The sequence below is a fragment of the Bubalus bubalis genome, chromosome 16 (assembly GCF_019923935.1).
Source record: "Bubalus bubalis isolate 160015118507 breed Murrah chromosome 16, NDDB_SH_1, whole genome shotgun sequence".
Classification (NCBI taxonomy): Eukaryota; Metazoa; Chordata; class Mammalia; order Artiodactyla; family Bovidae; genus Bubalus; species Bubalus bubalis.
Window position 1 is genome coordinate 80,152,632 of NC_059172.1, and position 13,608 is coordinate 80,166,239.

Consider the following 13,608-nt stretch of genomic DNA (forward strand, 5'->3'; position numbering starts at 1 on the left):
CTTGATTCCAGTTTGTGTTTCTTCCAGTCCAGCGTTTCTCATGATGTACTCTGCATATAAGTTAAATAAACAGGGTGACAATATACAGCCTTGATGAACTCCTTTTCGTATTTGGAACCAGTGTGTTGTTCCATGTCCAGTTCTAACTGTTGCTTCCTGACCTGCATACAGATTTCTCAAGAGGCAGATCAGGTGGTCTGGTATTCCCATCTCTTGAAGAATTTTCCACAGTTTATTGTGATCCACACAGTCAAAGGCTTTGGCATAGTCAATAAAGCAGAGATAGATGTTTTTCTGGAACTCTCTTGCTTTTTCTATGATCCAGCGGATTGTAACATACTTATCTATTTTATTACATCTTTTATATCTCTACTTCTTTGGTTTTATTCTAAAGTATTCTAAACTTTTCAGACTAATGCATAATCTTTTGACTTGTTCTCTTCTTCTCCAATATGTTTTTCACACAGAAACCAGAGTAATCTTAAAAAAAAAAGTTGCATTACTTGTTTCCTTTATTAAGTAAAACTTTAAAATGGTATTCTATTGCTCTAAGGATAAAACATATCTAAGGATCTACTCCTATCCCATTTCTCTAACACACTGAGCTCTTTCTCATGATCTTTGCCAGAAACTGCTTCCCTCCTACTCAGTGCCTTTTTCTTTATTACTTAAATCTCAGCTTAAATTACCTCCTCAGATAAGTCATAGGTTAGGGGTTTTCCCATTAACAACTTGAACAAGTTTTTGTACTTTTCTTTCTTAGCATTTATCATAACTTTATTTGAATATTCGGAGGAATTATTTAATCTCTTTTTCTGTCACTGGGCCATTATCTCTATGAGGTAAGGCTTAATATTTGTTTAGTGAGTTGATGAAATAAGAGAATATGCAATAAAGGAGATTAAAAATAGTAATGGCTTATTATTAACTTTAAGGATTGTGTATTAGATTTATAATAATGTATTACTGTTATACTGGTATTACTAGTTTGTTTTAAGCAGACAAAGAAAAGCCCCCATATCCCTTTTTCAGCCAAAGACTATTAAAACAGATATGAAAGTAAGTTTTTTTCTTCTGCAGATCAATAATGCTTGACATCAAGAAAGATAATAGAGTCACAACATTAACTACTCATGCAGGAATGAGAAACTCTCTATTAACGATACTTGATCAGCTTCAAAGATGTCAGAAATCATTAAATGAATTTTTGGAGGTATTTTTTTTTTTTAATCCTTGTATAATAAATTGCAAAGTGCTTTAATATCTTAGTTATTTGAAAAGATAAGTTTTTTCTTTTTGTTTTTAATTTTTAAGGAAAAACGCTCAGCATTCCCAAGATTTTACTTTATTGGTGATGATGACTTATTAGAAATACTGGGCCAGTCTACTAATCCATCAGTGATTCAGTCTCACCTTAAGAAGCTTTTTGCTGGTAAGATTCAATATTTATTCAGCAGATATTTATTGAGTTTCAGCCATCTTCCAAGCATAATGTTAGGCTCTTAGGCAGACTGTTGAATAAAATGCAGGTCATGTATTCGAAGAACTGTTTAGTGGTGAGGCAAACTAGTAAGTTGACAAATTTCTATGATCAACATAAGCAGTGGTAATATAGCTGCGTCCATGAAACATCTTGGAATCATTTAGCTCAGTTTTGCATATGTCAAGATGACATCTCGAGTGAGATCTGAAGAATATATGTCTTAGTGTTAGACGCTCAATTGTGCCCGACTCTGTGACCCCATAGACTGTAGCCCGCCAAGCTCCTCTGTCCATGGAATACTCCAGGCTAGAATACTGGAGTGTGTTGCCATTTCCTTCTCCAAACATAAGTCTTGAAAGTGAGAATGGAAGTCACTCAGTCATGTCCAACTCTTTGCGACCTCATGGACTGTATACAGTACATGGAATTCTCCAGTCCAGAATACTGGATTGGGTAGAGTTGCCCTTCTCCAGGGGATCTCCCCACCCAGGGATCGAGCCCAGGTCTCCTGCACTGCAGGCGGATTCTTTACCAGCTGAGCCACAAGGGAAGCCCAATATAAGGTCTGGAAGTGAGGAAGAACATGTCCCTTCCTTACTGAGTTTAAAGGTCTCCTGAGTATCATCCCAGTGGATATACTCAATAGGCAATTATTGGTAGCAGAGGTACCAGGAATGGAGATGTAAAATTGGGAGTCATCTGTGTAGAGATGATAATTGTTTACTAGTTAAGTTGTGTCTGACTCTTGTGACCCCATGGACTATAATCCGCTAGGCTCCTCTGTCCATGGGGTTTCTCAGGCAAGAATACTGGGAGGGGTTGCTGTTGCCTTCTCCAGGGGATCTTCCCCACCGAGGGATGAAACCTGTGTCGCTGGCATTGGTAGGTGGATTCATTACCACTGAGTGACCAGGAAGCCCATAAATGATGATTAGGTTATAGGAATAGGAGGGATTACCTGGTAAAGTGGAGAGTTACAGTGCCATGTACTTTGATGTTGTTGAATCATTTAAGTTAAGTAATTGCATTTGGAGTTGGTTTGCTACACAAACAATGATTGTTATTATTTTCTTAAAATATTATTTGTTGGAAAAAGAAATTTTTTCATCTTCACTTATATTCAGGGATTAGGCCTACAAGCCAAATCAGATTTACTATCTTTTTTTTTTTTTTTTTTAAAGAAGCTTTTGTTGAAAAGAATACAGTCATGCCCATTATTGTCTGTAGCTGCTTTTGTACTACAAGCATAGATTTGAGTGATTGACAAAGAGATATGACCGTAAAAACCTCAAATATTTACTCTTCGTTGTTTTACAGAAGTATTTACTAACCATTGTATATCCTAAGCTTTAAAGTGTTTATATCTATAACTGATTTGGCCTGTGGAGATAGTAGAAAGAGTTCTTCTAATCAGAAAGTTTGCTTTCAAGTTCTATTATATGTTAGTTATTAGTTTACCTCCCTGAAATCTAGTTTCTTTCTTTAAATTGTAAATAATAATTTATGGAGTTTTTCTGAAGATCCAAACTGGGTCATGTCTGTTTTTTATACCATAAAGTGAGTGTAAATTTTGGGAAAAGGAAGTGTTGTTTGCTTTCCCCCTTTGCTCTTATCTTTTTATCTCACATAAGTGGAATCATCAGTATGTATTCTTATGTGCTCATTTGTGCCTGGCTTTTTTCAATCATCATAATATTTTCAACTATATTTTATTCCTTTCTTTGCTGAAAATAGTTGTGCAAATATATCACAGTTTCTCATTCACCTTTTGGGTATTTGGTTTGTTTCTAGTTTTTGGTGATGAAAAGCTGTTCTTTTATATTATATAACTGAACGAATATAATTCTAATATATAAATATGTTACAAAGTATACATTTTGTAATCATACGTAATATCTAATAATTATGTGTTTAAGGAAGCTTTGCATTTAAATTGTTTCTTTTGTAATATAGGCATACACAGCGTCTGTTTTGATGAGGAATTAAAGCATATAACTGCAATGAAATCTTTAGAAGGAGAAGTTGTACCTTTTAAAAATAAAGTTCTTCTGTCCAATAATGTAGAGGTAAGTAATTCTTTTTCAAATGTGAAAGTATAAAAAAATTAACTTTGTATGAACTTTGTATCAAAAGTAATTTGGTCAATTTGTAGAGTAAGTTGGTTAATTTAGGCCTTTTAGAAACCTTTCTCATATCTTAAAAATAATTTTTTTTGTTAAGTTCACAATGATTTGATATTAAGGAGACTATGAATTTTTAGTTTTTTGAATGCAGCATGTAACTTTGAAAAGAACTTTTGCTTTGAAGTCAAAAAGACTTGGATATTAATTGTAGCTCCACAACTTATTAGCTAAATAACTGTGTCTCAGTTTTCTTAACTATTAAATGAGAAGTCCTACTAGCTATTGCAAAGCCTTTCATTGACACTTAAACAAGATAATTGGTGTTAGGTACACTGTAGTGTGACTTCCCAGTGGCACAAGTGGTTAAGAACCCACTTGCCAATACACAAGACGTGAGGGATGTAAATTTGATCCCTGGGTCGGGAAGATCCCCTGGAGGAGGGCAATGCAATCTACTCCAGTATTCTTGCCTGGAAAACCCCATGGACAGAGGAGCCTGGCAGGCTACAGTCTATGGGGTCACAGAATCAGATACAACTGAAGCAACTCAGCACACACACACGCATGCACACTATAGTGTTTGGAATATAAGTTCTCAATAAGTCTTTGTTCTTTTTTTCTTCAGAATCTGAGTTGTATAAGATGGTTTAAGTGAACAAGTAAACTTGAAACTAGTGCGTTTATACTACAACTATCGATTAATTCATTCTATTGGACTAGAAGTGAACTGTCAACTGTCTATTACAGTTACACAGATAAAGCCAACAGCATTAGGATGTATGCATCAAATTATAATTTTTAAGTTCCAAAGTTATCTTCCAACTGCAAGTCAGGTCCATGCCTTATCATATGTATATCTGTACAGTTTATAAAATGTCCATTCTTGGTTGGGCCTCTACATCTTGTTGGATATGGAGTGTATCAATCAGGTGGCTGTAAGCATAGATTTGTTAGGTAGCTATCATGTTTGGTGAAGGGTTTTATTGTTTTTGCTGTTGTTTTCCTTTCTTGTAATTTTATTAGGACTGGTGGAACACACAGAGGAAAAGCTGTTAGCAGCTGGGGTAGCACAGAACTCTGGAAGCTCCTGTGATGGTAGCAGAGTAGGTGTCTGCAGCCTTGCACGGAGAGCTCTTACTCTAGCTGCTGTGGCTTTTGAACTGGGCAGAAGCTTGGGCTCTCTTTAATACTGGAAAACACTCTAAAAGTAAATAGTAAAAAGCTAGAAGTTAGAGTTAAAATAGGTAATGATGAAAAGCTTTTCAAGCTTGCAGTTTTGTCCTTATATTTTGTTGAGAATGATGCAGTTTTTTAAAGTTAAATAGTGTATATGTACCACAGCTTTCTTATCCATTCATCTGCTGATGGACTCATTTTGATATTTAGCAAAACTAATACAATTATGTAAAGTTTAAAAATAAAATAAAATTAAAAAAAAAGTTAAATAGTGATTCTTAAATATTCATTGCTCTTTTGATAAATTATCATTCTTTTATTTTTTATTTTTTTAAATTTTATTTTATTTTTAAACTTTACATAACTGTATTAGTTTTGCCAAATATCAAAATGAATCCGCCACAGGTATACATGTGTTCCCCATCCTGAACCCTCCTCCCTCCTCCCTCCCCATTCCATCCCTCTGGGTCGTCCCAGTGCACCAGCCCCAAGCATCCAGTATCGTGCATCGAACCTGGATCATTCTTATTTTGACTTTAGTTAACTTTTATTCTTTTATCTATAATCAAATAATTGAAAAATTGTTTTGACCTTGAAATAGAATTAATTTTGTTTGAAGAGGGAGCTTAACTCCTTAAATAATATAGTTCACCTTAATGAAGCAGTCTCTTTTTATAGTTACAGTTTTCTAAATATGAGATCTAAATACGAGATAATTGGTGTTAGGTACACTGTAGCATGACTAACATCAGGTTAGCATGAGCCAGGGGACTTAGCCATTCAGTGTGGCTCTAATTTACTGGCCCAGCTGTCTAGTTTGGTTTGTCATAATGATGAAATGAATGAGTTACTTTTTAAATGTTCATATTTTTTGGTTTGTATGGATGATGATAGTGAACACTAACTACAAATTTTTGAGTTTCACACTTACCATTATCCCAAGAGGTGAAAAAAATAGTTATTTTCAATTTATTTAAATAATTTATTAAAAAATATATGCCATTTAGCACATTTTTGGAATGCGAGAGTAGGAAATTATAACTGTGAAATAAAAAATAGAGTCATTAGGCTGTGTTTTTGTTTTATGACTGGTGTAATAAGAAATACATTTTCTAATCTTATTTTCAGACTTGGTTAAATGATTTAGCCTTGGAAATGAAGCAAACTTTGAAAGAGTTGTTGATAGAATGTGTTACTGCTGGTCGAAGTTCTCAAGGTGCAATTGACCCATCCTTTTTCCCTTCACAGGTAAGGGAATGTCTTCATTAGAAATAGGCATGGTATCATTGGGAGAGCCCTGATCTAGAGGTCAGGAGGCTTAAACAACTGGGATCTTTGTTGTCCCTTTATCTAGCAGTGAACATCTGACACATTGCTTACCTTCCTCATTCCCTCAACTGTAAAATGTGAGGGAGGAACTGCATGATAGTGAAATTCCCTTCTAGCTCCATTAGTTTGCTATAATTTGGATGCTTTCAAAGCAAAAACCTGTTGACATTGCAGCTATCAAGCCAGTGGGGGGTGGAATTGGGAGGTAGAATCAGTGATGTAGTACTTTCCTGGTTCCAGATGCTTAGTCCTTCACTGGTGAAGAAGCACAGGCTCTATAACTTTGTCTCTCACCCTTCCCATAAACTCATATAGGAGGTTGGAGCTGGCAGAAGTTTAGCAGAGTGTTAGTGTAGGTCTCAAGGCAGGAATACTGAAGTGGTTTGCCATTCCCTTCTCCAGTTGACCACATTTTGTCAGAAGTCTCCACCATGACCTGTCCGTCTTGGGTGGCCCTACACAGCATGGCTCATAGTTTCATTGAGTTAGACAAGGCTGTGGTCCATGTGATTATATTGGTTAGTTTTCTGTGATGGTGGTTTTCACTCTGTCTGCCCTATGATGGAGAAGGATAAGAGGCTTATGAAAGCTTCCTGATGGGAGAGACTGACTGAGGGGGAAACTGGGTCTTGTTCTGTGGGCGGGGCCATGCTCAGAAAATCTTTAATCCAATTTTCTGTTAATGGGTGGGGCTGTGTTCCCTCCCTGCTGTTTACCTGGGGCCAAACTATGGTGGACCTCCCTGGTGGCTCAGATGGTAAAGCATCTGCCTACAGTGCGGGAGACCTGGGTTCGATCCCTGGGTTGGGAAGATCCTCTGGAGAAGGAAATGGCAACCCACTCCAGTACTCTTGCCTGGAAAATCCCATGGACAGAGGAGCGTAGTAGGCTACAGTCCAGAGTCGCAAAGAGTTGGACATGACTGAGCGACTTCACTTCTTCACTTCAAACTATGGTGGAGGTAATGAAGATAATGGTAACCTCCTGCTTTGAACTGTGGTGTTGGAGAAGACTCTTGAGAGTCCCTTGGACTGCAAGGAGATCCAACCAGTCCATCCTAAAGGATATCAGTCCTGAATGTTCATTGAAAGGACTGATGTTGAAACTGAAACTCCAGGACTTTGGCTACCTGGTGCAAAGAACTGACTCATTGGAAAAGACCCCGATGGTGGGAAAAATTGAAGGCAGGAGGAGAAGGGGACCACAGAGGATGAGATGGTTGGATGGCATCACCGACTCGATGGACATGATTTTGAGTAAACTCCGGGAGTTGGTGATGGATAGGGAGGCCTGGCATGCTGTGGTTCATGGGGTCGCAGAGTCGGACACAACTGAGCGACTGAACTGAACTGAAGTGTAGGTCTGAAACAATCATAGCCCTGAACTAGAACTTTGACAGCAAAGAACAGAGCTAGGTTGCAAGGTTGATATAGATATTGCTGCAGGTCAGTGTTCATAGCAACTTATTTCTGAAACACTGGATGTTGGATATGTATCCCAAAACTTTTTCTCACAAAACTTGTTCTGAGCCATATTAAAGTATAGCACTAGGACTTGGATTAAATATCCTGCCTTGTTCAGGATTAGTTTTATTACTGGTTGAAACTAGCACTATACAGGTAGGATTTCAGGAACTTTAGTTCTTAGGGACTATGAAAGGCAGGCATTGAGATAATCTGTGATTTCTCACAGGAAAATCTACCTGTTTTTTTGTTTTTCAAATTAAAACATTTAGCAGCTATTGGAACAGGTTTTTATGTTGGTTCTTCTAAAGCATGAGAAGTTAGATAGGAAACTTGCAACATTTTAGACTTAGCTATTTTACCATTTGTATCAGTTGCATCTTTTAGCAGTTTAAGTCAAGCTAAAATATGTTTTAAAAAAATCTTAAGTTCTTAGAGAAAAATAAAAATAATCATTGATGAATAAAATAATGCCATTGCAAAGCCAGAATTAAAGTGTTTTATTACCTCTGGAAATGTTTCCTAGTATTCTGTCTAGTATTACCTAGTATTTCCAGGTAGGATTTAAATTGACTTAGAATAAAAGACACAATATTAAAAAATATACGAAAGTAAGAATTGCATAAGAATTAGATTGAGGAAATGAGAGTTTTATCAGGAGATGTATTAGGGGTTACAGGCTAAAGAAGGTTGCTGAATTGAGCATGAAACAGTTCTGGGTTCTGAGCAGTAAAGAAAAACTGTGAATTACTAAAATGTAAATAGCTCATTAGCTCTGTAAAAATGTGAACTACTAAACTGTATCTAGAAAATAATTCTAGTTTACTAGCAGTTAATGTTAAGAAAAAATTATCTCAAGAGACCATATATAAATGGATTGAATAGTATAATTGGCTACATGAATGTCTGGGACAGGTTACTGTGTGCTGTTCATTCACTTCTCTAAAGACATCTTTGTGAGGACCTGAAATAATTAGGTGGAGAAAGCACTTTCTGGTCTGGGAAGGAGGCAGCATAATAAAGTGGAAAGAATCTGACTTACCTTGGTTCAAATCCTATCTTTGGAGTGATTCTTTTGGCCACTTAGTTAAGAGGGTGTAATAACACCTCCATGGCAACTCATTTTGAAGGTTAGATTTTATTAGTGGAGCAGCACCCTTAGTGACCATTATATTTTAGGCAATTAAAATCTTAGTGTCTGTTCAGGTATCTGAATGGTAATGTGACATGAGAATTAGTCAAGACTAATGTCTTGAGTATTATTTCTGTTAGTCTCTCATAGAAATTGTATAGCAGACTGTTAAAAATTGAGATATTGATATGCACTTATTTATAACACAGGAATTCAGTAGTATTGCCTGAATGAAAATCCACATATATACATATTAGTTTTGAGGTGGCATGTGAACATTTTCATATGAAAATTAAAGAGCAAAGTCTTTTCTTACAATGTAAATTTGTATTTGTTTAAATACTTTCCAGTCCAATTCAGTCACTCAGTCATGTCTGACTTTGCGACCCCATGGACTGTAGCACGCCAGGCTTCCGTGTCCATCACCAGCTCCCAGAGCTTACTCAAACTCCTGTCCATTGAGTTGGTGATGCCATCCAACCATCTCATCCTCTGTTGTCCCCTTTTCCTCCTGCCTTCAATCTTTCGCAGCATCAGGGTCTTTTCTAGTGAGTCAGTCCTTCACATCAGATGGCCAAAGTAAATGCTTTACCATATACTTGATTAATTAAATGTTTTACCATATACTTGATTAAAGAAGCTGGTGAGTTTTGTACTACAAAGTATGAGAGATGACTTTGCCCTGGAAAGTTACTAATTGATTTTCTTTTTTGTTAAAGAACTTGATGTGGTACTTATATAATGTTCTGACTTAGAGCAAACAGCAGCTTAGCCTGCTATATTGTTTTAAAATGTCTATATAGATAATGAATTCGTCTGAGAAATAGAGGCATTTAATGATGTTTTCTGGATGCTAAAAGGTAAATATAAGAAAAAGACACTTTGTTCAGTAGTAATTGGTCAGTAAGTTTAGTGCTTTATATGATGATGGATGGTTCATGTCTTTAGTTTAAAGGAGGGTCCTCTTCCATCTAAGAACTGTATCAAAGTATTTTAAAATATGTTTTCAAAATCTGGTGTTTAAATGTATCATTTGCTTTATCAATAACCTTGCTATATAGATTATATTACAGAAATCCTCTCAAACAGCATTAATATTTCATGTTTTATGTGAACATGAAGATGATCTATATTCAGTGTCTGTTTATGGGGATTAGATTGAATGATTAATACAAATCTTGCTTTAAGATAAAATTGATATTTTGAAATTGTAGACTTCAGTGGTATACTGAGAGATTATTTTCAAATGCTACAAGATTACTGTTTTTATTAAATAGGATTAAATATTCTGATATCTTTGCTGGTTAACAGAAGCCATTTATGAAGAGAGTCATGGGAAGAAAGTACAAAGGCACTGAGGTTATAATAAGCTTAGTGGGTTCACAGTGAGAGATGATTTCTAAGAAGTAGGCTTCAGCTGCATCACACAGTGCTTTTCTTACAAATGTATTACTCTATTAATATTTGAGGTGCCAGTAAGACATTGACGTAGGGAGATCCAATATGTAATTGGAAATTTGGAAAGAGGTATCTTTCCTTACATTTATAAAATATTTCTAAATAAATTCACCTTTTAAAAATAATTTTTCTCTTTATTCATTAGATATTATGCTTGGCAGAACAGATTAAATTCACTGAAGATGTAGAAAATGCTATCAAAGATCATAGTCTTCATCAGATTGAAACACAGCTGGTAAATAAGTTAGAGCACTATACTAACATTGATACAAGTTCTGAGGATCCAGGGAATACTGGTATGGAAAAATGTTCCATTTTTTGCTGACTTTTGTTATTTGAACATTTCTTTTAGTATTCTATCTTAATTTATCTATTGTGCTTTTGTCTGTCAATCAATCAATAATCTGTCTATTTTGGAGATTAATTTAGGAATTATAATATATACTTAACTTTTATATTGTACTTGGAATCAATAATTTATTATTTTTAATGGAATGTAGAAACCTTACCATTGTATAGATTTATCTTCCCCTTTTTATGTTGTTTTCAATATGTATAGATATTTATCTATATCTATATATTAGATATATGTTTATCTATGTGTATAGATATATAGACATTTATCTATATACATTGAAAACTCCATGAGAGTCTAACTTTTCCTTTAACCATCACCTGTATTTCAGAGGACCTGAGAATAGTTTATTGTACTATTAACATTTCTGTTGCCCATCCTTCATCTTGGTTTCTTCCGGTGTCGTTATCTTTGTTTGAAGAATTTCCTTTAGTGTTTCTTTTAGAGCATGTTTGCTGAACACGAATCTTACAGATTTCCTTCACTTGAGAATGTCTTCATTTCACCTTTATTATCTTTTCTGATGTGAGTTGGTTTTTTTTTTTGCTGTTTGTTTTTTTTCATGTTGAATGATTTCAGATTGTATCCTGGACATTTTGAATATTGCGTTACAATAATCTGAGTCTTATTTAAATTTTTCGGATACTGTTGATATTTTTCTGTGAGAAGTGCTCTCGTTAGGTTCAGCCCCAAGATCCAGTCAGGCTTCTGTGGGCTGTGGGTCCCTCGTCTGTTCTGTCTGTGCTGTTCTTCAGATCGTCGGACCTTTCCCACATGTGTGCCGCCTAGTGGCCAGTCATCAAAGTCCGCTTTAATCTGCACCTCAGGCTGGGCTCAGTTCTCTCGTGAAGAAGTTTCCGGGCGTCTCCCCAGGCTCCTCCCCCTCCGTGAACTCCCCCGGGTTCTGTTGTTCCCTCGGGCTGCCCCTTTGACTTCCGGTCAGAGAGCAGGGGCTCCATGCGCTCTCCCGCACACTTCCTGTGTCTTGCACCAGCTGATGGAGAGAAGAGAGAAAAGAGCAGTTTGGGTTTGTCTCCCTCTCTTGGGGTCATGACTCCTCTAATTTGAGAGGGCAGTTCTCTTCCTTCAGAGTTTTAGGCATTTCTGGGACTCAGCTTTCAGCGCTGTGGCTACGGGGAGACTCCATTTTTGCTTTTCAACTCGGAGGTAGAGGCCTTGTCCTTGAACTCTCTCTGGTCACACCATTATGGTTTCTGGCAACACTGAGTCCAGGTCCATGCATATAAGAGAGAAAAAAGGAAAAAGGTAAACTTACCACTGGTTTGGTTGTACTTCTGATTCTGCCCTTCCCCAATTTGCCTGATACTCTTTACTTTTGCAGAGTCCTAAATAGCTGTTTAATGCAGGTTGTCTGTGTTTTATACCTGCATTCAGAGGGAGAGCCAGGCTGAGTGTCCTTACTGCCTTGCAGAAGGAACCAGAACCCCTGTTTCACTGAATTTTTATACCTTAGTTTTTACACTCACAGTTCTTATTGGTGCATTTGACACTCTTTTGAGTTGCATGATGTATGTTACTGTACTGTTCAGATGGATTATGAAATTAAATGCACTAAGGAATCATATATATGTAAATTCACTAAGGAATCATTCATATATATACATATGTTAAAGTACATAAATCACAGGCTAACATTTTCACCAATTATTTTAATTGTATACAGAATCTGGCATTTTGGAGCTTAAACTTAAAGCACTTATTCTTGATATTATTCATAATATTGATGTGGTGAAGCAGTTAAACCAAGTGCAAATTCATACAACTGAAGACTGGGCTTGGAAAAAACAAGTTAGATTCTATATGAAAAGTGATCACACATGTTATGTTCAAATGGTGGATTCTGAACTTCAGTATACTTATGAATACCAGGTATGCCTTGTGGCAGAAATGTTTAATTTTTCCAGTTAGAAATTATTTACTTTAAAGGAAATTTGCTATTGAATGAAAGAGTTATTTTAGTTTTAGTTGTAACTTTTAAGAGTTTTGTTTGTGTTATTGTCTTCTATTTCATCATAATTAAAAAAATGTTATATTGGAAAAATTCTGTTTACAAAAAAGTTAAAATAATGGCAGTGTTGTGCTGAATTCTCTAAATGTGCCATTTCTTGAAGTAGTATTTATTTATGTAGACTGAAATATATCTCTAATCCAAAGAGAAGTGAATATTAGGCAACCTCGGTAGAAACAATTTGGTTTGTGTCTCCTTTTACAAAGCCAAAATTAGTTAATATGTTAAAAAGTATGTTCGTTAAATATCTTCAGTTTGCAAGGTAAAATAATTTTAAAGCAAATAATGTGATCTATTCTCAAAGAATCCATCTGTATGCTCTTTGTCTTTTTCCATCATAGTGAATCAGGATATATTTGACATTTATGTTAATAAGCCTATGTAAGGAGAGTTGCCTGCTGGCTCTTTCAAAAAGGAAATGAATTTTGAGACCCAAATCTGTCCACTTAAATTAAGGAAAAAGCTCTATAAAATTCAATTTGAATTTGAATCTATTTTTTGACAATTATTTGATAATTTAAGATTATTAATTTCATAAGGAATTTTTCAAATTAATTATACTTTGAGATTTCCAAAGTAGTTCTGATTTGTGAAGATTGTAAGATTCAAGGAATTTAAAAATACAAAACAGAATGATTATTGTATGCAGTTGTATTGAGTTGTATTGGAAAATGTGTAATTGTATACAGTTTTTGAATTTATCTGCCTTCGAGGTATATATTTGTGACATTATCAAGAACTTGATTGGGGGATATATACGTGTGTGTGTGTGTGTGTGTGTGTGTGTGTATGTGTGTATATATACACACACACACACACATATATACACGGCTGAGTCCCATCACTGTTCACCTGGAACTGTCACAATATTGTTAATTGGCTATACCCCAATACAAAATTTTTTGGTATTAAAAAACAAAAAAGAACTTGAGAGAGACTATATGGAAAACCTAACAGTTTATCAATTGAGGATAGAATAAAATGCATGCTTGAGAAATAACTAAGTTTAATTCCATTTTGTGCTTTAGAAAGTTTCTTTATTAAAGTATTTTTTTGTAAA

The 13,608-nt window shown here is 35.5% G+C and overlaps 1 protein-coding gene across 3 annotated transcripts in view; it reads left to right on the forward strand.

The window, feature by feature from the left end:
• Window positions 1–13,608, forward strand: part of DYNC2H1 (dynein cytoplasmic 2 heavy chain 1) — a 399,828-nt gene that overhangs the window by 59,998 nt on the left and 326,222 nt on the right. For all 3 annotated transcript variants that reach the window (XM_044929811.2, XM_044929812.2, XM_044929810.2), the window contains exons 27-32: window positions 1,081–1,213; window positions 1,315–1,432; window positions 3,437–3,549; window positions 5,911–6,030; window positions 10,310–10,460; window positions 12,204–12,409. In XM_044929811.2, coding sequence (XP_044785746.2) covers window positions 1,081–1,213; window positions 1,315–1,432; window positions 3,437–3,549; window positions 5,911–6,030; window positions 10,310–10,460; window positions 12,204–12,409 — 841 coding nt within the window. The remainder of the gene's footprint in view (window positions 1–1,080; window positions 1,214–1,314; window positions 1,433–3,436; window positions 3,550–5,910; window positions 6,031–10,309; window positions 10,461–12,203; window positions 12,410–13,608) is intronic.